The 24,869-nt window shown below is 45.1% G+C and overlaps 1 protein-coding gene across 1 annotated transcript in view; it reads right to left on the bottom strand.

The window, feature by feature from the left end:
* Positions 1 to 24,869, bottom strand: part of LOC144482090 (NACHT, LRR and PYD domains-containing protein 3-like) — a 50,846-nt gene that overhangs the window by 6,890 nt on the left and 19,087 nt on the right. Inside the window, 3 exon segments of the mRNA XM_078201324.1 lie at positions 8,659 to 8,724; positions 8,808 to 8,979; positions 11,188 to 11,388. Coding sequence (XP_078057450.1) covers positions 8,659 to 8,724; positions 8,808 to 8,979; positions 11,188 to 11,388 — 439 coding nt within the window.

The raw sequence follows: 24,869 nt of genomic DNA, 5'->3' as shown, positions 1-24,869 counted from the left end.
ATAGCCCTTAGGGGAGAGAGAGTGAGAAGAGAACACTGGGATACTGAGACAGACAACAGAACCTAGAGGAGAGCGTTAGAGGACGACACTGGCACAGACATTCAACAGCACCGAGAGGAGAGTGAGAGGGGAGAACACTGGAATACTGGGACAGTCAGCAGCACCTAAAGAAGAGGGAGAGAGAAGGACACTGGGACAGACAGTCAGCAGCACCTCGAGGAGAGTGCGAGAGGAAGACACTGGGTCACTCAGACAGATAGTCAGCAGCATCAAGAGAAGATTAAATATACAGCAAAGACTGCAGTGAGAAATTTGAACACTAGCTTGGAGTTTGGAGATGCTGTGTTGATATCAGGATTCATAAATGGTGCGGGGCCAGGGGAAGCAGCTGATTGGGTAAGTATGATCGGGTAAGTTTTTATTGGTTTTATCACTTATGGTTTTTAAAGTCTTTATTTTGTGGTTTCTCGTTTGTCCCTGCCATTATGCAGGAACAAGGGACCGGGAAGAAGCGATGTAGAGTATTTGATATTATTTAATTTTAGATATCTTTCAAAAGGTAGAGGGCTAGGTCATGGCAGGAGATCTCAAAGTTGTGGTGTGCTCCTCGTGTTCCATGTCGGAAGCCCACGTGTGCAGCAAGTGTCTCCAGCTGCAGCTGCTGGAAGCCCATGTTTTAGAGCTGGAGGTCGGCTGGGACACTATGGAGCATCCACAAGTATTGAGGATTACACTTATGGACAGGTGGTGACACCGCAAGTTAAGTCTCAACAGGCAGGAAGGGAATGGGTGACGACCAGGCAGATCAGGAGGACTAGGCAGGCAGTGCAGGAATCTCCTGTAGCCATCCCCTGCAAATCAGGTATACCGCTTTGGAAATGACCTCTTAGGGGAAAGCAGCAACAGACAAATCTGTTGCACCAGGGTTGGCCCTGCTGCATAGAGGATGAGAAAAAAGTATGGGAATGCAATTGTTATCGGGGATTTAATTGGAAGAGAAATAGACAGGCCCTTCTGTAGTCACAGACAAAATTCCTGGATGATACGTTGCCTCCCACGTTCTAGAGTCAAACATTTTTCATGGACAAGTTAAAAAAAGACAGTAAGGGAGATTAAGAAAAGTGATAGGCAGATAAATCAAGGGCCAAAATCAAACAGTGCCAAAATGAACACACAGTGGGAATGGGACAATTGACAAAAAGACTTTGTGCTTTAACGCACAGAAAATTTGAAATAAAGTGGATGAATTAATCGTGCAAATAGATGCAAACAGGTGTGATGTCGTCGGGAATGACTGCAGATTGACAAGCGATGGGACATCCAGTGCTGTTCACTATCTAGGAAGGAGAGTCAACAAGGGAAAGATGATAGAGCTGGTTTGCTGGTTAAAGAGGAAATTAGGTAAATAATGAGGTAGGATATGAGCTCTGATGATGTGTAATCCGCATGGGTAGTGCTGAAAAGGCTCAGAGGTTACAAAAGTTTAACTTGGATAAGTGTGAGGTCATGCATTTTGGTCACAAAAATAGGAAGGCGACTTATTATTTAAATGGGGAGAGACTTCGGGGTGCTCTGGTGCAGAGGGATCTGAGTCACAGAAAACTACAATGCAGGTAGAACAGATAATAAAGAAAGCGAATGAGATGTTGGCATTTATATCGTAAGAAGTTTAACAACACCAGGTTAAAGTCCAACAGGTTTATTTGGTAGCAAAAGCCACACAAGCTTTCGGAGCTCCAAGCCCCTTCTTCAGGTGAGTGGGAATTCTCTTCACAAACAAAGCATATAAAGACACAAACTCAATTTACATGAATAATGGTTGGAATGCGAATACTTACAACTAATCAAATCTTTAAGAAACAGAACAACGTGAGTGGAGAGAGCATCAAGACAGGCTAAAAAGATGTGTATTGTCTCCAGACAAGACAGCCAGTGAAACTCTGTGGGGGTTACAAATAGTGTGACACGAACCCAATATCCCGGTTGAGGCCGTCCTCGTGTGTGCGGAACTTGGCCTTCAACAACCAGTTCTTCATCCAGACACACGGAACAGCCATGGGGACCAAATTCGCACCTCAATATGCCAACATCTTCATGCACAGGTTCGAACAAGACTTCTTCACCGCACGGGACCTTCAACCGATGCTATACACTAGATACATCGATGACATTTTCTTCCTTTGGACTCATGGTGTACAAGCACTGAAACAACTCTATGATGACATCAACAAGCTCCATCCCACCATCAGACTCACCATGGACTACTCTCCGGAATCGGTTGCATTCTTGGACACACGCATCTCCATTAAGGACGGTGACCTCAGCACCTCACTGTACCGCAAGCCCACGGATAACCTCACGATGCTCCACTTCTCCAGCTTCCACCCTAAACCTTAAAGAAGCCATCCCCATACGGACAAGTCCTCCGTTGACACAGGATCTGCTCGGATGAGGAGGATCGCAACAGGCACCTCCAGACGCTGAAAGATGCCCTCATAAGAACAGGATATGGCGCTCGACTCATTGATCAACAGTTCCAACGCGCCACAGCGAAAAACCGCACCGACCTCCTCAGAAGACAAACACGGGACACAGTGGACAGAGTACCCTTCGTTGTGCAGTACTTCCCCGGAGCGGCGAAGCTACGGCATCTCCTCCGGAGCCTTCAACATGTCATTGATGAAGACGAACATCTCGCCAAGGCCATCCCCACACCCCCACTTCTCGCATTCAAACAACTGCAGAACCTCAAACAGACCATTGTCCGCAGCAAACTATCTAGCCTTCAGGAGAACAGTGACCATGACACCACACAACCCTGCCACAGCAACCTCTGCAAGACGTGCCGGATCATCGACACAGATGCCATCATCTCACGTGAGAACACCATCCACCAGGTACACGGTACATACTCTTGCAACTCGGCCAAAGTTGTCTACCTGACACGCTGCAAGAAAGGATGTCCCGACGCATGGTACATTGGGGAAACTATGCAGACGCTGCAACAACGGATGAATGAACACCGCTCGACAATCACCAGGCAAGACTGTTCTCTTCCTGTTGGGGAGCACTTCAGCGGTCATGGGCATTCGGCCTCTGATATCCGGGTAAGCGTTCTCCAAGGCGGCCTTCGCGACACATGATGGCGCAGAGTCGCTGAGCAGAAACTGATAGCCAAGTTCCGCACACACGAGGACGGCCTCCACCGGGATATTGGGTTCATGTCACACTATTTGTAACCCCCACAGAGTTTCACTGGCTGTCTTGTCTGGAGACAATACACATCTTTTTAGCCTGTCTTGATGCTCTCTCCACTCACGTTGTTTTGTTTCTTAAAGACTTGATTCGTTGTATGTATTCATATTCCAACCATTATTCATGTAAATTGAGTTTGTGTCTTTATATGCTCTGTTTGTGAAGAGAATTCCCACTCACCTGAAGAAGGGGCTTAGAGCTCCGAAAGCTTGTGTGGCTTTTGCTACCAAATAAACCTGTTGGACTTTAACCTGGTGTTGTTAAACTTCTTACTGTTTTTACCCCAGTCCAACGCCGGGATCTCCACATCATGACTACCATCGGCATTTATATCGACAGGAATAGAATATAAAGGTAAGGAAGTCGTTGCAATTATGCACGGCATTGGTGTCGCCGCACCTGGAGTATTGTGCATAGTTTTGGTCCCCTTATTTGAGGAAAGCTGTCGTGACATTGAGGCAGTTCAGAGGAGATTCATGAGATTAATTCCAGAGATGAGGGGTTTGTTGTATGAAGAGAGATTTAAAATAGATTCAGCTATACTCTCTGGAATTTATAAGAATGAGGGGAGATCAAATTGAAGCTGTTTAAGATGATAAAAGGTATTGATAAAGTCGGCATGGAGCGGATGCTTCCGCTGGTGGGGCATTCTAGGATGAGAGGTCATAGTCTTAGGATAAGGGGTAGCAAATTTAACACAAAGTTGAGGAGAAACTACTTCTCCCAAAGGGTTGTGAATCTGTGGAATTCACTGCCCGAAAGTGCGGTGGACGCTGGGACAGTGAGTACATTTAAGGAGTTAGACAGATTTTTAATTGGTAATGGGCTGAAGGATTATGGGAAGAAGGCATGAAAATGAGGATAAGGAGCATATCAGTCATGATGGAACGTTAGAGTCTACTGGATGGGCGGAATGGCCTAACTCTGCTCCTATATCTTATGAACTTATGAAAACTTTAATGGGGGTTGTAGATAGACCCACAAACTGTAGTGGTGAGGTTGGGGATGGTATTTAAAAGGAAATTAGTGACGCATGTGCTGAAGGAACATCAGTAATTGTGGGTGATTTTAATCTCCATATAGACTGGCCAAGTGAAATCAAACACAATAACGTCGAGTAGGAGTTCCTGGATTGTATACGGAATAGTTTTCTGGAACATTCTATTGGTAGTGGGGAAAATGCTATAGTTCATTAATTGCACTTGAAGACAGTGGCAGGATTGGACAGTCAGCATGGATATATGAAATGGAAGTCTTGCTCGACAAATCTACTTGATTTTTTTCCAGGAAGCAACGAGCAGAGGTGACGAAGGTGAGTAAATGTTTGTGATTTATTTGGACTTTCAGAAGGCTTTTGACAAGGTCCCAGGTAAGAGATGAGCCTGTAAAACTCAATACATTGATTTGGGAGCAGTGTATTATGATGGACAGGAAATAAGCTGGCAGGCAGGAAACAGAGTAGCAATAACTGGGTCTTTTTCCAAATAGCAGACTGAGACTATTGGGATACCGCACGGATCGGTGCTGGGAGACCAATGAAATGGTTAATGTCACCCAAGCTGCGATGAAAAAAAAGTTCTTATAAAAGTTTTCACAGAGAAGCACCAAGACGAATAGCTTAAGGGGACTGTGATTGGTTTTAATATCTGAATGATATGAGCTCAATCAATAACTGAGCGGACTGAGGTAACTCCTAAAATGTGATTGGTGTATGCTAATTACCTGCAATTGAATTTGAGGCTATAATTGCTTCTGTATTTAGGAATTCTGTATTCTGGCTCGTTACAGACTGTGACCTGTGACTTTCCAGAGACTTCACTACGTAGATGATTAAAACAGTTGTTTAAGAGAACTCCGTGACTTGGTCTAGTTCCTTGAAAGATAAAGTTGTGATCAATTAAAAGGCTGATACCAATTACTACAACATCACCTATTCATGATATATATTAATGATTTAGATGAGGGAACGCAATCTAATATCTCCAAATGTGCAGACTACACAAAACTGGGCGGGTGGGTGAGCTGTGTGAAGGATGCAGAGATGCTTCCATGTAATATGGAGAAGCTGATTAAGTAGGGAAATGCATGGCAGATGCGGTGTGAACTTAGCCACTTTGGTCGCAAAAAACTGGAAGGCTGATTACTATCTGAATGGCTATAGATTAAGGGAGATGTGCAACGAGACCCGGCTGTCATCGCTCACCAGTCACTGAAGGTAAACATGCTGGTGCAGAAGGCAGTAAAAAAGGCAAGTGGTGTGTTGGGCTTCATGCCAAGAGGATTCGAGTACTGGAGCAGCGATGTCTTGTTGCAACAACAGGGACTTTGTGAGATTACACCTGGATATTACATGCAATTTTGGACTCCTTATCTGAGGAAGGTTGTTCTTGCTATAATGGGGGTGCAGAGAAGGTATACCAGGCTGATTCCTGGGAGTTCCCCACGCCCGCTGCCCCGGCCCCGCCCCCACCGACTGCCGCCCATCCCAGGGTACAGAGAAGGTATACCAGGCTGATTCCTGGGATGGCAGGACTGATGGATGAAGAAAGATTGAGTCAATCAGGATTATATTCACTGGAGTTCAGAAGAATAAGGGGGGGATTTCATAGCAACCTAAATTCTAACAGGGCTAGACAGGATGGATGTAGGTAGTATGTACCCGATGGCGGGGAATTCCAGAAATGGGATCGCAGTCTGAGGTCACAGGGTACACTATTTTGGACTGAAATGCAGAGAAATGCAAAGAGTCATGACCGTATGAAATTGGCTATTACAAAAACAATTGAAGCTAAAACATTGTATGTTTTCAAGAAGGACTTAGCTGTACCTCCAGGAGCTAAAGGGCTCAAACAATTTGCCGGGATAAGGCTAATGAGTTGAATGTTCAACCATGATCATAATGAATGGTAAAGAACATAAGAACATAAGAACATAAGAAATAGGAGCAGGAGTAGGCCATCAAGCCCCTCGAGCCTGCCCCACCATTCAATAAGATCATGGCTGATCTGAAGTGGATCAGTTCCACTTACCCACCTGATCCGTATAACCCCTAATTCCCTTACCGATCAGGAATCCATCTATCAGTGATTTAAACATATTCAACGAGGTAGCCTCCACCACTTCAGTGGGCAGAGAATTCCAGAGATTCACCACCCTCTGAGCGAAGAAGTTCCTCCTCAACTCTTTCCTAAACTGACCCCCCCTTTATTTTGAGGCAGTGCCCTCTAGTTCTAGTTTCCTTTCTAAGTGGAAAGAATCTCTCCATCTCTACCCTATCCAGCCCCTTCATTATCTTATAGGTCTCTATCAGATCCCCCCTCAGCCTTCTAAATTCCAACAAATACAAACCCAATCTGCTCAGTCTCTCCTCATAATCAACACCCCTCATCTCTGGTATCAACCTGGTGAACCTTCTCTGCACTCCCTCCAAGGCCAATATATCCTTCCGCAAATAAGGGGACCAATACTGCACACAGTATTCCAGCTGCGGCCTCACCAATGGCCTGTACAGATGCAGCAAGACATCTCTGCTTTTATATTCTATCCCCCTTGCGATATAGGCCAACATCCAATTTGCCTTCTTGATCACCTGTTGTACCTGCAGACTGGGTTTTTGCGTCTCATGCAAAAGGACCCCCCAGGCCCCTCTGCACAGCAGCATGTTGTAATTTCTTTCCATTTAGATAATAATCCGATTTGCTATTATTTCTTCCACATTGAATAACCTCGCATTTGTTAACATTATACTCCATCTGCCAGATCCTCGCCCACTCACTCAGCCTGTCCAAATCTCTCTGCAGACCTTCTACGCCCTCCACATGATTCAATTTTCCACTTATCTTTGTGTCGTCTGCAAACCTTGTTACCCTACACTCACTCCCCTCCTCCAGATCGTCTATATAAGCAGGTTCGAAGGGCCGAATGATCTACTCCTGCTCCTACTTTCGATATTTCTACGACATGATTTTGCCTGCACACTTTCCTGCTCACAACACAACTGGATAGTGTGCACAGCTGTGGTTACCCCCCAACATAGAGTCAAAAACTCACAGAAACAAGCTACAAAAGTGATTAACAGCTTTGAGAAGCTCAGCTACATGGAAAACATCAAGGACCATGGTTTATTTATTTTGAAGTACTGATACAAACTCTAATTGAAAGAGGTCGAGTCAATATCTGAGTGAGTGCAGAATTACTATTGATAGATGATTCCAGTCTTCAAATTGTGTGGGATCAGATAGCACATGTTTGAATTATGTAAATGCAGGAATAGAGTGGATGTTCAGCGTTTCGTTATCTCCAGAGAACTATGAGCCTCTGTAAGGTGTTTCGAGTAGCTGTGGCGACTCTAAAGAGGGAGCCAGTCGAATCCTCTCTGGCACAGAGACTGCATCATGTGGAAGAGAAGTGCATATGAGGAACAATGGGGCAACGGGATCTACACGATTGGATTCAGTCAGCTGAGGGATTCGAGGGGAATATTAAACACAGCATTTTTCCATTTAAACTCGAGGCGTTTCTATTTTTGCTGCTACAAGAAGATTGCATGGTCATTGTTCGTGGCAGAATTTGGACTGGGAGGCACCAGTGGAAGATATCATTCGCCATGATGCCTGAAACCTTGTTATCTTTGTTTGATTGACCTTCTGGGATTTTCATGCTCAGTATTTTGGTTTGTGTTTGTTTCGAATGATTTCTATGGAACCATAGAATCCCATCAGTGCAGAATTCGGCCGATCAAGTCTGCACCGACTCTCCAATAATGCATCTTACCACGGCCTACGTATCCCTCCCTCCCTATCCCCGGAACGCGACACATTAACTACGGCCAATCCACCTAACCTGCGCATCTGTGGACTGAGAGAGAAAACCGGAGGACCCAAAGGTGTTCGACACAGACACGTGGAGAACGTGTAAACTCCACACAGACAGTCGCCCGAGGCCGGAATTGAACCCAGGTCCCTGGCACTCTGAGGCAGCAGAGCTAACCACTTTGTCACCGTGCCACCCCAGTGTAGACAAACCTTAACTTCCGGAGCAAGGCTCTACTCTTCACTGCCATCCAGACCATTCATGCACACACATAGGTTTGTATGAGATTCATATTGTAGCAGGATTCTGTGAAGTGTATAAGACATCAGAAATACTAGAAATGAGCAGCTGATTAAGTGAAAAGATGCAATGGCAACACATTAACAGAATGCAAGAAAAATGCTATGAATTGTAATTTGAATCTCTGCATAGTTGAGGATCAATGACAAACCCCAATCATGTTCAGCCCTGTTACCCCAGCCTTTATCTTTCTGATTCTCAGGTTTTTGACTACCTCCTAAACAAAGGCGGTAATTAATCATTCTGATTCTCAGAAGTGAAATGGTTTACAATCTCAATTTCCTCTCTTACCTTTCAGGTGACTGGGCAATTCAGATAAATCTTGTGCAAAGTTCATCTCATCGAATGCATCAGAACCTGTTTAAATAATTCATGAAATCAAATCAGTGATATCGGCAGTGTGTAAATGTGAAATTGAATTCACTGTGATTTTACCGTACCAAGCTCCTGTATTTCTTTCAGTATTTTATCCAGCTTTGGGACTCCGTGACGCATTCTGACAAAGGATTCCCACATCACCCTTCGAGCCCGAGATCCTTTTTCCATCACCAGATTGAGAAGAAGTTTGGAACTGTCCGCCCGGTTTCCCTTATCCACGAGCTCAGTGACTTTCTATGAAGAATAGTGATGAAGAATAATGAGACGCAGAGTGAAAGGTAAACACTGAGAATGAGATGGAATCTGCTCAGTGATGGGATTTCCCAGTTGTTTTCAGCTCAGAAATCAGTCACTGGGCCGGGTCCTGATCCGCAATAAACATGGACTGAAAATTCTCTTCACATCTCATTCCAGTCATTAACGATTAAGAAATGAGAATCAACTAAACTCGAATCAAAAATATATTTCAAGGAGAGTGAGGGATCACTGAGAATCTGCAGTATTTTAATGTAATTAGTTGTCTGCCCTTCAGAGTCCAACATGGCATCTGGTTGGTTACTGATTGACAATATGATCCATTTCTTTCTCTCAATTCCTGCTGCATCACTTTGTGATTTACTCCGAAATCCGGAGGTGATGAGGTAGTTTGTTTCTCTGAGGAGGTCATAAGTCTTTGGAACTCTCTTCCTGAAAAGGCCATGGACTAATTCTAAGACGGAGGTAGATGGACACTTGGTAAACAAGGGGGTGATAGTTTATAAGGGATCGGCAAGATGAAGATTTGAACTCACTATGAAATCGGCCACAATGATGTTAAACAGAGGAGTGGAACAGCCCACTCCTGTTCTCTGTATGTAAATAAAACAGTGGCGAGTAAGAACTCAGGGAGCAAGGATAGGATGCTTCTGATTATTACGTTATTTAAATAGAAGAATGGAAATCCTAAAATGAAAATTAGCTGATGAATAAACTTTTGACTAACCCAAACACCGACTCTTGATTTATGTCCGGAGAATGAAGCAATAATAATGGTGAAAAATCTAATCATTTAATCATTTCTACTCATTAACTCAAGTGTCAGAAACAGAATGTTATTTGTCAATTTATTTCTGGCATAAAAGCTCAGTAAGGAGGATTGGTGAGTTAGATAGTTGAGAGATAAACATGTTCAGCTGCAAGTGGGAGTCTGAAGAAGTGGCTGTGCAGAGTCAGAGCAATGGAGAATTTCAGACTGGAGTTTACAAAGGAAAGTTTCAAATTCATTAACTCATTTAAAATAGAATATTGCTGCTGCCTCACAGCGCCAGGGATTCAGGTTCGATTCTGGCCTGGGTCACTGTCTGTGTGGAGTTTTCACTTCCTCCCTGTGTCTGCGTGGGTTTCCTCCGGGTGCTCAGGTTTCCTCCCACAGTCCAACGTTGTGCGGGTTAGGTTGATTGGCCATGCTAAAATTGACACGAGTGTCAGGGGGAATAGCAAAGTAAACATATGGGGTTACGGGAATAAGGCCTGGGTGGGATTGTGGTCGGTCCAGACTCGATAGGCCGATTGGCTTCCTTCTGTATTGCAGGGATTCTATAAATCATTCTATGAATATAGACCGGTTGGAGACTTGGGTGGAGAAATGGCAGATGGTGTTTATTCCGGACAAATATGAGGTAATGCATTTTGGAAGATACAGCATGTAGGAATTATTTAGTAAATGGTAGAATCCTTAGGAGTATTGACAGGGAGAGAGATCTGGGCGAACATGTCCACCGATCACTTAAAGTGGCAACGTAGTCAAGAAGCATACGGCATGCTTGCCTTCATCAGTCAGGGCATTGAGTTTAGAAATTGACAGGTCATGCTGCAGCTGTACAGAACCTCAGTTAGGCCTCATTTAGAATATTGTGTATAATTCTGATCACCAAAGTACCAGAAGGATGTGGATGTGCTGGAGAGGGTAGAGAAGAGGTTTACCAGGATGTTGCCTGGTCTGGAGGGTATTAGCTATGAACCCGGTTTGCTCTCATTGGCATGACAGAGGTTGAGGAGTGACCTGATCGAAGTTTACAAGATTATGAGTGGCATTGACAGAGTGTATAGTCAGATGCTCTTTCCTCAGGTCGAAAAGTCAAGTACTTGGGACACCGGATTAAGGTGTATAGGGAGATGTTCAGAGTAGATGTGCGAGGGAAGTTTTTTTTTACACAGATGGTGGTGAATGTCTGGAACGTGCTGCCCAGGGGGTGGGGCGGTGATGGGAGGAGGTACGAAAGCGGCATTTAAAGGCCATCTGGATGAAAACATGAATTGGATGGGAATGGAAGGATACGGACTCTGTAAGTGCATATGGTTTTAGTTTAGGCAGGCATCATGGTCTGCGCAGGCTTGGAGGGCCGAAGGGTCTATTCCTGTGCTGTACTGTTCTTTGTTCTATCCTGGGTCCCTCCCTCTTACCCGATGCTCCTGTCCAGTGAAAATCCTCTCATACGTTAACGATAAGCTGACTCCATCCACTCCTCCTTCCATTGCCTGTTCTAGTCTGTCCCGGTAGAATTTTGTCAATTTGAACAGTTGATAATCATCACACTTTGTCAGGAACTGAGGAATTGTGGAGTTTGGATCTGTAAACACAAATGGAGTAAAATAAACACATTTCTGTCAATGAATTCCTATTAATGTTGTTACACTTCCCTTTACAGAGAGCAACTAAAGCCTCCTGTGAGCCACATTATCAAACACCTGCATATTTGACCTGACTATAATCACCTTTGTCCTAAATCCATTCTCACCCTTGGTTAACAAGAGTCCATCAATTTCAAATATAAAATCAACATTTTTTACATTGGTCAGTGGGTGTGAGGGTTCCAGGCAAGGCCGGGATTTGTTGTGAATCCTTAATTGTTATTGGAAAGCTGCTGAGACACCATTCTGAACTACTGCAATTTGCATGGTGCGTATACACTCAGTACTGCTGGGAAGGGAACACCAAGACTTCTATACAGGAAAAGTGAAGCAGCAATATTGTTCAAGTAAGAATGGTGTGTGGATTAAAGGGCAACTTAGAGATGATGGTATCCCCATGTATCTGCTGCCCTTGGCCTTCTAGGGTGGCAGAGGTCTCGGGTTTGGAAAGTGTTGTTGAAGGAGCCTTGGTAAGGTGCTGAAATGCATCCTGTAAATGATGCATATTGCTATCACTTTCATCGGTGGCAAAGAGAATGAGGTGGTGGATGGGTGGTGTCAATCAATTGAGCTACTTTGTCCTGGGTGATGTAGAGCTTTGAGTGTTCATGGAACCACAGTAGACAAATTGCAAATTTTCCATTTGTGCCTTGTACATTGTAGACTTTGGGGAGACAGGAGATGACTTACTCTCCAAAGAATGCCTCGCATCTGACGTGCTCCTGTATTGATATGGCTAATCCAGTTCAGTTTCAGGTTAAAGTCACGGTGAACAACTCTTAGGTAAGGAAATACCTCTGGCATTGGAATGGGCAGGTGAGCGGCTACCAAGCATGTAACTGCTGGGGCAGAGGAGTTTGCAGCAGGTTGCTTCGTGACGGGTCAGAGCCAGAAAGGCTGTGCCTTTGCGAATACACACAGCGCATGTGCAGAATTGGAAACACAAAATTTCAGGACAACAAGCATCCTGGCAGGAGACAACCCAGAGATACAGGGCTCAAAAATAGGACAGTGCAGAAAATCTGGATGTTTGATTACCCTGGTCAAAAACAATCTCCAGAATGTCAAGAATGGCCAATTCAGTGATGGTAATGCTGAACTGACTGTCAGCCGCAGATGGTTAGATTCTCTCTTGTTAGAAATCATCATTCCTTGGCATTGTATAGCACAAATGCTGCATGCTATTTGATCAGCTGGATAACTCAGAGCCAGGACATCCTTCTTGATGGCAGCTTAAGTCTTGCCCTGACCCACTTTATGGTCCTGTGACCCTTACATTGTTCAGAAAATTCCCTGTCGCATGAAGGCAGACACTTAAATTTTCAGCCTACACCGCCTTAATGTAGGATTCCGCCTCGATTTAGGCTCGAGTACGAGGCGGCATAGTTAAAATAAGGCGCCCTTTCACTACATGAAAACCCACAAGAAATGAAAGCATGAGTAGGCCACCAGTTCCTTCAAGCCTGCCCCGCCATTCAGTACAATCATCGCTAATCGATGCCGGCCTCAACTCCTTTCCTGTGCCATTTCCCCATTGCCCTGCATTCATCCATCGATCAAATATTTATCTACCTCTGCTTTAAATATTTCGCATGATCCAGTCTCCATCCACCTTTGGAGCAGAGAATTCCAGAGATTGACTTTCAAGAGTGAAATTAGGAGAAGATTTCCCACACAGGAACTCTCTTCTGTAAGTTATGCGAGATGTGAGCTGATCTAACTGTCTTTGACATCACGGGAATATTTGACCAATTGTGACATTAGGGAGTCCGGGTAGAACTGAAATCAGTGGGAATCAGGGAAATCTTTCCACCGGCTGGAGTCACACCTAACAACAATTGTTGTGGTGGTTGGGCGCCAACCATCTCAGCTCCAAGAGTTCTTCAGTGATGTGCGAGGCCCAAGCATTTTCATTTGCTTCATTAAAGACTTCCTTTCATCAGAAGGCCAGAAGTGGGGATGCTGACTGATTGCACAATGTTCATTTGATCTCATAACTATTCCAATACTGAAGCAGTCCTTCCCCATATAATACAAAGAAGACTATACGCATTCATGGGATGCTAAGTGGTAAGCACCCCCCAGTCCCTCTCACCCACAGCACCACCCATCCAGCCCCACCCACCCTGCCCACTCCCACAGCACCACCCACCCAGCCCTATGCCCCAGTCCCACCCCGCAATCCCAAACACCCACGCAGCCACCCCTTGCAGTTCCACCCAACCAGACCCTGAACTTCCCCCCACCCACAGTCCCACACACGCAGCACCCGCCACTGCACTCCCACCCACCAAGCCTCTGATCCCCACCCCACATCCCACTCGCACAGCCCTCCCACTGCAGTCCCAACTGTCAGGCCCCCTCCCTGCAGTCCCAGCCACCGAGCCCCAAGTGCCCCTCACCCATGCACACACCCAAGCCCCTTATTGCCTCGCCCACGCACCCCCACACATCCCCCCCTCAGTCGCTCACTCCCACACATCCCCCACCCCACACCCCTCCACTCAGTGCCTCACTCCCACTCACTAATCGCTCTATTCGCAGCGAATGTTGGGGATATCCAGCCCCACTGCAGTTTGTCCCACCCAGAGATGCTTTTGCTTTTCTCATACCAGCCTTCAGCACACTGTTCACTGTGCCACCAATCGTGGTTTGTTTCTCTCATTCACAGTCAATAGTCGACAAATCAGCAGCAATGGGAGAGAGAAATTACCTCTGATTGGAGGATCAGCTCCAAGCAGAATCCTGAATTGAAACTCAGCTGTTTTACAACAATTTAGAAACTGTCTCCGGTGCCGCGTAGAGGAGCTTTGCGGGTCACACCCGGCCCCCTCGGTCCGAAGCTTGGATAATCCTACTCTAAATGGTCACTCTCCCCCACTTTCCACTCAGTCCCTGTCCTGTTCCCTCTTCCTGTTTGAGCTGTAGACAGGATAGAAATTATATTTGTAGTTTTGTGATCCTACCTGTGTCCATTCTCATTTTTGATGAAGCTGCTGTATATTCTCTCCTGTTTGAACCTTCAGCCATGATATTGACAGGCCTTGCCTGATTCTGAGACTCTGTAATGAGGATAATATCAATGTCAGGATCAGATGTAAGTATTGAAATCAGAAGCAGGGCGTTGAGATCTTGACTAATATGCAAGATATATTTCAGAATATTACAGTCTCAGATATGTTACTGTGATATTAGTAACAGTTGTTTCACAAAGTATCAGTTGCCATCATCACGTCCGTTGAAAAATCTTTTCCCTTTCAATCCTATACCCAATTCCCAGTTTCCACTTTGCTCTCCAAAGTCATTGAAAATGTTGTTACCTCTCAAATCCATGACCATTTTTGCAGGAGCACCTTGCAGCCAAGTTTGAACCTGCCACTGCTCTTGAAATCACAAATACTATCCTATCCGACTCTGACAAAAGTCAGTGAAGTATCTTCATTCACCCATCTGCAACCTTTAACGTGCTTGACCATGTTATCCTTGTCCAACTCCTCCCTCTTGTCGTGCAGCTGAGTGGAAATGCATCAAAGGCCCCTGGTTCAATTCTGATCTATTACTTTACATCCAGAGAATCAGTGACATTGCTTTCTCTTGCCACTCCCACACCATTATCTCTATCATTGGCCCTCTTGTATTTCTCATCAACATGCTGCCCCTCGGTAACCTGGCAGCAGGTTCAACATGCAAACTGCTGATATCCAGCTCTACATTCTCACTGCTCTGAAACTCTGCTTCCTGAATCCTGGCTAACTCACACCACGTCTCAGTTCATTCACCTGAGTTCACCAACTCTCACTGTCTCACAGCCTGACAACAGCTCAATTTTAAAATGCTCAAACTAGCTTTTCAATCTCTCCATGGCCCCTCTCTTCCTATTCATGCAGCCTACAGCAGCCCCAGAAGCCAGCGACATCTCTACCTTGCCCAGTCTGACAAGTTGTGTATCTTGAGGATAATTTGTCCACAATCCAGACCAATTACTGAGCTCCGGAATTCCCTCCCGAAGCCTCTCGGCTGCTTTACTTTTCCCTCTTCTCAGATTCACCTTAAAAGGATTAACAATCTGACAAAAATTAGTCACCTGCCCAGCTATCCCTTCGAATGTTTTATGTATTTGTTTTCCCACTGAATTGTTATCTTGTTGAGTGTCTTGGGATGTTTTGCTACGTTAAAGGTGCTATACAAATGCACGTCACTCCATATTCCCCACTCGTGTGGATGTGTCAGTGTCTGAGTCCCTATACCTGTACCCCGAATCAAACTCAGCTATTGTCCTCTCCTTTCTCCGATATGGAAATGGAAAAGTGATTCACACATTTAATTTCTTCAAATTAGAATTGGAAGTTATTCAACAGCAATAATTTACAACCAAGGTTTAAAACCAGCAATGTAAAATGCAGTTACCCGTTTCACTCTTAATCTCGTAGAACAACACAGATTTCCAGTGTGTCTGATTTTGTTAAAAAAAAAATCCCAAAGCACAAATTCATTCTCCCTGATGGGTCGCTTCAATTTAACACTAAATTTACAATATCATTCTAGCGAGGCTCTGTAATACACATCTGGTCATCTGAACAGATCCGGATTTATTCCTCATCAACCCCAATGACCCGGCCTCGCCCACACCGAGCCAGCATCAGTTATTGGGTGATTCCACGTTGACTTTCAAGAGGGCCCCAGAAATTTATCAGTGCCTCGAAATGGCTGCAATGCAAAAGATATCCAGAAGGCCAATGGTGGTGCGCAGGAGGGGACACTGCATCAAGTAAAGAAAGAGGCAGCAAGAAGAACGGCGAAAGCAATAGAATGTGTCAGGTGTTGAGGGACACATTATGTGGATCATTGCAAATGCTTTGATGCTGTTTGTCGGCACTGCAACAAAAATGGGGGTTTAGCCACGAACTGCAAAGATGGTAAGAGCAAGTCGAAGGTGGAGCAAGGAAATTCAAATTTAAAAATGCATGAGTCAGCTACACATCAACTGGAAAAATCAGAACAGACACAGAAGCAAAGGATTCCATATAATTCCATAGGATTTCGGGGAGCAATGGAGAAGGACAAGAGTGGCCCTTGGTTCAGGACGAGAGCCAAATACTTACAAGTTAGAGAGGATCAGGGGAATTTGGTTGGGGAGCGGAAATCTGACGGCAAGTCCAGGTCTGGCATGTGGGCAGCTTTTAAAGGCCGGTTAACGGAATTGCAGAACATGCATGACCCATAAAAATGAAGGCTACTAATAGCAGAATTCGGGAACAATGGGCGACAAGGAAAATTGTAACCTTAGTCAAAAAGAAAGCATACAATAGGTCGAGGCAACTAAAAAACTGACAAAGGCCCTGAGGAGTATGGAGAATATAGCAAGGAATTTAAACGCCAAATTAGGAGGGCTAAAAGAGACCATGAAATGTTGTTCGCAAACAGGGAGATGGAGAATCCCAAGGCTTTTATGCATGTATTCGGAGCAAGAGGGTATGCCTCCACCACCCTACTTGGCAGCGCATTCCAGGCCCCCACCACCCTCTGTGTAAAAAACATCCCTCTAATATCTGAGTTAAACTTCGCCCCTCGCACCTTGATCCGGTGACCCCTCGTGAACGTCACTTCTGACCTGGGAAAAAGCTTCCCACCGTTCACCCTATCTATCGCCTTCATAATCTTGGACACCTCTATTAGATCTCCCCTCATTCTCCGTCTTTCCAGGGAGAACAACCCCAGTTTACCCAATCTCTCCTCATAGCTCAGACCCTCCATAGCAGGCAACATCCTGGTAAACCTTCTCTGCACTCTCTCTAATGCCTCCACGTCCTTCAGGTAGTGCGGCAAACAGAATTGGATGCAGTACTCCAAATGTGGCCGAACCAGCATTCTATACAGCTGCATCATCAGACTCCAGCTTTTATACTCTATACCCCATCCTTTAAAGGCAAGCATACCATATGCCTTCTTCACCACCTTCTCCACCTGTGTTGCCACCTTCAAGGATTTGTGGACATGCACACCTAGGTCCCTCTGTGTTTCTATACTCCTGATGATTCTGCCATTTATTGCATAACTCCTCCCTACATTATTTCTTCCAAAATGCATCAGTTCGCATTTATCCGGATTAAACTTCATCTGCCACCTCTCCGCCCAATTTTCCAGCCTATCTATATCCTGCTGTATTGCCCGACAATGCTCTTCGCTATCCACAAGTCCAGCCATCTTCGTGTCATCCGCAAACTTGCTGCTTACACCAGTTACACCTTCTTCCAAATCATTTATATATATCACAAATAGCAGAGGTCCCAGTACAGAGCCCTGCGGAAAACCACTGGTCACAGACCTCCAGCTGGAAAAAGACCCTTCGACCACTACCCTCTGTCTCCGAGGCCAAGCCAGTTCTCCACCCATCTAGCCACTTCTCCTTGTATCCCATGAGCCGTAACCTTTTTAACCAACCTGCCATGTGGGACTTTGTCAAAAGACTTACTGAAATCCATATAGACGACATCCACGGCCCTTCCTTCATCAACCGTTTTTGTCACTTCCTCAAAAAACTCCACCAAATTTGTAAGGTACGACCTCCCTCTTACAAAACCATGCTGTCTGTCACTAATGAGATTGTTCCGTTCTAAATGCACATACATCCTGTCTCTAAGAATGCTCTCCAACAACTTCCCTACCACGGACGTCAAGCTCACCGTTCTATAATTTCCTTGGTTATCCCTGCTCCCCTTCTTAAACAACGGGACCACATTCAATATGCTCCAATCCTCAGGGACCTCACCCGTGTCCAAAGAAGCGACAAGGTTTTCCGTCAGAGGCCCAGCAATTTCATCTCTCGTCTCCCTGAGCAGTCGAGGATAGATGCCATCAGGCTCTGGGGCTTTGTCAGTTTTAATGTTCCCTAAAAAACCTAACACTTCCTCTCTTGTAATGGAGATTTTCTCTAGCGGGTCAACACCTCCCTCCGAGACACTCCCGGTTAACACGCCCCTCTCCTTCGTGAATACCGATGCAAAGTATTCATTTAGGATCTCCCCTATTCCCTTGGGTTCTAAGCATAATGTGTTGGCCATTTGGCAGAACAGGTAACAATTAGACACTGCAAATTTCGTCTTTTGTGCTGTTGTATCACACCTTGAAATGAAGCAGGAGACATAAATGATCAACATTGAGGGAAATCGTTTCTGCATTCATCCTTGGTAATTAAATCAACGCTGCATTCAAGTATAACACAATTATATCGTTCTTTCCTGCGAAACTACGAAATAGAGAATTACATATTTAATTTCAAAATCTCAATCAAACCCGTAGCTTTATTTTGTAACTGACATTGTTCTCGCCATCAATGCTTCGACAGAACATGTATTGACGATTGTGATCCTTTCTGGAAGAAAGTGTGGCCTCTCCAAGTGCGTAACAACCTATCTGGTGGCCATGGCAGCGGCGGATCTACTGGTGGTAATATTCGATCTGATATTCAGACAAACACCAATTGTTTTTGAAGAAGAATTTCACTTGTGATGCATATCCCTCTTTGTAACATCCACGCTGCCGTACTTTATGCCACGACTGATTGTTCTGTTTGGTTGACTGTCTCTTTCACCTTTGATCGATTCGTGGCCATTTGTCCTCCAAAGCTTAAAATTAAATATTGCACCGAGAAAATAGCAGCTGCTGTGTTGGGAATATTAAGCAGTCTGAGTTGTTTAAGGAAAGTTTTCTGGTATTTAATGCTTACAGGTCACTATCAACTGAGGAACTCTCATTTGTTTTGTTTCTCAGAATTACATGTCCTGTTCTCTGCTATTTTTCCTGATTGTGCTCCTCAGCATTTTCACTGTCCGACATATTTTAACATCCAGCAGAGCCCGCAGAAGACTCTAAGGGGACAGTCCCAGAGACCCAGAGATTGAAAGTCGAAGAACATCCATCGTTCTACTATTTGCCATCTGGGAAAATTTCATTATTTCAAGGCCAACGTTAACGTTTTATTCTATATAGTGCAGAATGAGCGATTTGGGGTACTATTCCATGAATCTACATCTTTTTGTGAAAGAATTAGTTTTCATGCTGCAGCTCATGAGTTGCTGCACAAACACTTGTATTTATGCCGTAACACAGACTAAATTCAGAAAGCAATTGAAGAATATGCTGATGTATCCTTTTACTTCAATTGTTCAATTGTTTCAACTATCGGAATAACGGGATCGCTGGCTGTGTCCAGAATTACATTGTTTTCTTCCCCTTCTGGCTTTCTCGTTAGACAGTGGTGATGTCACTGTCATGATAGAGCAGACCTTAATATGCATTTCAGATTTATGTGGGATCAATGAATGTTGGTGTTGATCAGTATGTCAATTGGTGGTGTCCCGTTCTCGTTCTGTAGTCACAGAGCAGAGGTGATGTTGTCTATTTTGGGACTGTTTGAAATGGCTTTAATTGCAGCAGTTAGACCAAACGCAAGATCTGTAGCTAACGGTTGAGAGTGGATTCAAGATCAGTGTTTATGACCAAAGGGTTGAAATGAGATGCGTCCACGTAGGGACAGAACAAAGTGAGTGGCTCTACGTAGTGGCATTGATTTAGGTAGGATGTAGGTATGATGTATGTACGAAGAGCAGGGGGGAGGGGGTCATACGAGAGCAATTCAGCGAGATGGGTGCGAGGCTAAAAAGTAAGGCCTCCAGGGTAGCAATCTCTGGGCTGCTCCCGGTCTCTAGTGCAAGTCAGGCGAGGAACAGGGAGATTCTACAGTTGAACGCATGGTTAAAGGACTGGTGCAAGAGGGAGGGTTTTAAATTCATAGATAACTGGGAAGTCCTCAAGTCAGGATGGCAACTGTACAGAATGGATGGATTACACCTTAACTGGAAGGGAGCAACTATCCTGGCTGGACGTTTTGCTGGAGTATTTCGGCAGGATTTAAACTAGTGTGGCAGGGGGGTGGGGAACAAATCAGTAGGTGAGTAAGTACTGAGGCTGGGGTTGAGCTGGGGGCCAGGGCAAGGCTAGCTAAGAAGAGGAGCACTCTGGAAGAGGATGATCTCAGTGAGCCTGGAGTTGTCGAGTGCATCTGCTTCAATGCGAGGAGCATAACGAGTAATCAGACGAACTTAGGGCCTTAATGCTTACGCGGAATTTGAATGTGGTTGCGGTGACGGAGACTTGGTTAAAAGAAGGACAGGACTGGCAGCTGAATGTTCCGGTGTATAAGTGTTTTAGGCAAGACAGAGGATGGGCTAAAAAAGGTGGGGGAGCAGCGATATTAGTTAAGGAGCATATTACCGCGGTGCAGAGTGTAGACAACTTAGAGGGGTCATGTACTGAGTCACTGTAGGTGGAACTCAGAAACAGGAAGGGTGCAGTCACTATGCTGGGGGTGTACGACAGACCACCCAACAGCCCACGGAAAGTGGAGGAAAGGATATGTCAGGAGATTCTGGATAGGTGCAGAAAAAATAGGGTTGTTGTAGTGGGGGACTTTAATTTCCCTGGAATAGACTGGAAAGTGCTGAGAGCTGGGGTTCCGGACGGGGAGGAATTTGTAAAATGCATACTGGAAGGTTATTTGGAACAGTATGTAGATAGCCCGACGAGAGAGGGGGCTATACTGGACCTAGTTCTGTGAAATGAGCCCGGTCAGGTCGTCAAAGTTTCGGTAGGGGAACATGTGGCAAATAGTGACCACAACTCTGTTAACTTTAGGATAGTAATGGACAAGGATGAGTGCTGTCCTACGGGCAGCGTGCTAAATTGGGGGAAGGCTAACGGTAGCCGGATTAGGCAGGAATTGGTGGACGTTGAATGGGAGAGGATGTTCAAAAGTAAGTCCACGTCTGGCATATGGGAGTCTTTTAAGGAACAATTGATAAGGCTGCAGGATAGGCATGTGCCTGTAAAAAGGAAAGATAGGAAATGTGGGATTCGAGAGCCATGGATAACCAGGGAAATTGATGATCTGATTAAAATGAAAAGGGAGGCGTACGTTAAGTCCAGGCAACTGAAAGCAGATGGAGCTCTGGAGGAATACAGAGAGAGTAGGAAATAACTCAAACGGGGAGTTAGAAGGGCAAAAAGAGGTCACGAGATGTTCTTGGCAGACAGGATTAAGGAGAATTCTAAGGCATTCCATTCATACGTTGGGAACAAAAGAGTTGTCAGGGAGAAAATCGGACCTCTCAGGGACAAAGGAGGTGAATTATGCTTCGAACCCAAGGGAATAGGGGACTTTCACGAAGGAGAGGGACGTGTTAACCGGGAGTGTCTCGGAGGGAGTTGTTGACCCGTTAGAGAAAATCTGCATTACAAGGGAGGAAATGTTCGGTTTTTCAGGGAACATTAAAACTGACAAAGCCCCAGGGCCTGATGGCATCTATCCTCGACTGCTCAGGGAGATGAGAGATGATATTGCTGGGCCTCTGACGGAAATCTTTGTTGCTTCGTTGGACACAGGTGAGGTCCCTGAGGATTGGAGGACAGCGAATGTGGTCCCGTTGTTTAAGAAGGGTAGCAGAGAAAACTCGGGAAATTATAGGCCGGTGCGCTTGACGTCCATGGTAGGGAAGTTGTTCGAGAGGATTCTTAGAGACAGGATGTATGTGCATTTAGAACGGAACAACCTCATTCATGACAGACAGCATGGTTTTGTAAGAGGGAGGTCGTGCCTTCCAAATTTGTTGGAGTGTTTTGAGGAAAGGACAAAAACCGTTGACGAAGGAAGGACCGTGGATCTCATCTGTATGGATTTCAGTAAGGCACTTGACAAAGTCCCACATGGCAGGTTGGTTAAAAAGGTTAAGGCTCATGGGATACAAGGAGAAGTGGCGAGATAGGTTGAGAACTGCCTTGGCCATAGGAGGCAGAGGGTAGCAGTCGAAGGGTCTTTTTCCGGCTGGAGGTCCGTGACCAGTGATGTTCCACAGAGCTCTGTACTGGGACCTCTGCTATTTGTGATATATATAAATGATTTGGAAGAAGGTGTAACTGGTGTTATCAGCAAGTTTGCGGATGACACGAAGATGAATAGTGTGGAGGAGCAGAGGGATCTAGGTGTATGTGTGCATAGATCCCTGAAAGTTGGGAATCAAGTAGATAAGGTTGTTAAGAAGGCATATGGTGTCTTGGCGTTTATTGGTAGGGGGATTGAATTTAGGAGTCGTAGCGTTATGTTGCAACTGTACACAACTCTGGTGCGGCCGCACTTGGAGTACTGTGTGCAGTTCTGGTCCCCACATTACAGGAAGGATGTGGAGGCTTTGGAGAGGGTGCAGAGGAGGTTTACCAGGATGTTGCCTGGTATGGAGGGGAGATCCTATGAGGAGAGGCTGAGGGATTTGGGATTGTTTTCGCTGGAAAGGCGGCGGCTAAGAGGGGATCTTATTGAAACATATAAGATGATTAGAGGTTTAGATAGGGTGGATAGTGATAGCCTTTTTCCTCTGATGGAGAAATCCAGCACGAGGGGGCATGGCTTTAAATTGAGGGGGGGTAGTTATAGAACCGATGTCAGGGGTAGGTTCTTTACCCAGAGGGTGGTGAGGGATTGGAATGCCCTGCCAGCATCAGTAGTAAATGCGCCTAGTTTGGGGGCGTTTAAGAGATCCGTAGATAGGTTCATGGACGAAAAGAAATTGGTTTAGGTTGGAGGGTCACAGTTTTTCTTTTTTTTTTAACTGGTCGGTGCAACATCGTGGGCCGAAGGGCCTGTTCTGCGCTGTAATGTTCTATGTTCTATGTTCTATGGCTGGACTTGCGGATAGTGATGAGCATTGTCGGGCAATACAGCAGGATATAGATAGGCTGGAAAATTGGGTGGAGAGGTGGCAGATGGAATTTAATCCAGATGAATGCGAACTGATGCATTTTGGAAGAAATAATGTAGGGAGGAGTTATACAATAAATGGCAGAGCCATCAAGAGTATAGAAACACATAGGGACCAAGGTGTGCAATTCCACAAATCCTTGAAGAAGGCAACGCAGGTGGAGAATGTGGTGAAGAAGGCATATGGCATGCTTGCCTTTATAGGACGGGTATAGAGTATAAAAGCTGGAGTCTGATGATGCAGCTGTCTCGCACGCTGGTTAGGCCACATTTGGAGTACTGCATCCAGTTCTGGTTGCCGCACTACCAGAAGGACGTGGAGGCGTTAGAGAGAGTGCAGAGAAGGTTGACCAGGATGTTGCCTGTTATGGAGGGTCTTAGCTATGAGGAGAGATTTGGTAAACTGGGGTTGTTCTCCCTGGAAAGACGGAGAATGAGGGGAGATCTAGTAGAGGTGTCCAAGATTATGAAGGGGATATATAGGGTGAACGGTCGGAAGCTTTTTCCCAGATCAGAAGTGACGATCACGAGGGGTCACGGGCTTAAGATGAGAGGGGCGAGGTATAACTCAGATATTAGGGGGATGTTTTTTACACAGAGGGTGGTTGGGGCCTGGAATGCGCTGCCAAGTAGGGTGGTGGAGGCAGATACGCTGACATCGTTTAAGACTTACGTGTATGGTCACAAGAGCAGCCTGGGAATGGAGGGATACAAACGATTGGTTTAGTTGGACCAAGGAGCGGCACAGGCTTGGAGGGCCGAAGGGCCTGTTTCCTGTACTGTACTGTTCTTTGTTCATTGTTCTTTGTTCTTTGATTTGAATCAGGGCTGCCAGCAGAGTAACTAAGCAAGGAAGATATTTGTGGCTCTGCTAACAGGGAGCAAACCCGTTGACATGTCACTTACATATGGCTCAATATCTACTTCAATTAAAAGTCATAGGATATATAATTCACTTTACAACATGTGCTTGCAAGTTTACCGACATTGCCTGCATGTTCAAGTCGGTTTAGCATTTCAGCTTGAAAATGGAGGGAGGATATAATGGTAACATTGAATCGGCACTCCACTTAGTCCTGATAACATGACACACATTTCTTCACCAAGAATCTATCCAGCTCTGCCTGAAAAAAAGAAAATTTCCACTTCCAAAGGCTTTAATAACGAGATATACAGTGGCACTGTGGAGTGGACTAACAGAAGAACAAGAAAATGGCCTCAGCTGAGGAGGTGAAGATATTGAAAATGTTTGGGCTGATATAAAAGAACAGCTGCAGTAGATTGCGGAGCCATTCACAGTAGCGAAACATTTGGAAACTCCTCGCAGTTGCAAATAATTGAGCCTGCTACATATTTACTGCAATAATTATGGAAACCATTAACTTTCAGACAAATTGAATGAATCGAATTGTAACTTGAATTTTAGAGGAGGCGATCCAGGAATATATTTGTTGTTGATACTCGGAAGAATTCGCTCTGGAACTCCACAGAAATCAGGCGATTTTCGGCCAACTGATGTGCAACGAGTCGGCGTTAATTACTTACGTCACAATAAATATTTTTGGAGAGTACATCATGCTGAAATATCATTTGCAGTTTGGGAACGAGAATTGTGAATCTATAACAAATGCTTCACACTTAAAAT

The sequence above is a fragment of the Mustelus asterias genome (assembly GCF_964213995.1).
Source record: "Mustelus asterias chromosome 26 unlocalized genomic scaffold, sMusAst1.hap1.1 SUPER_26_unloc_10, whole genome shotgun sequence".
NCBI classification, from domain to species: Eukaryota; Metazoa; Chordata; class Chondrichthyes; order Carcharhiniformes; family Triakidae; genus Mustelus; species Mustelus asterias.
Note: the sequence above shows the minus strand (reverse complement) of the source record. Positions and strands in the feature narration are given on the sequence as shown.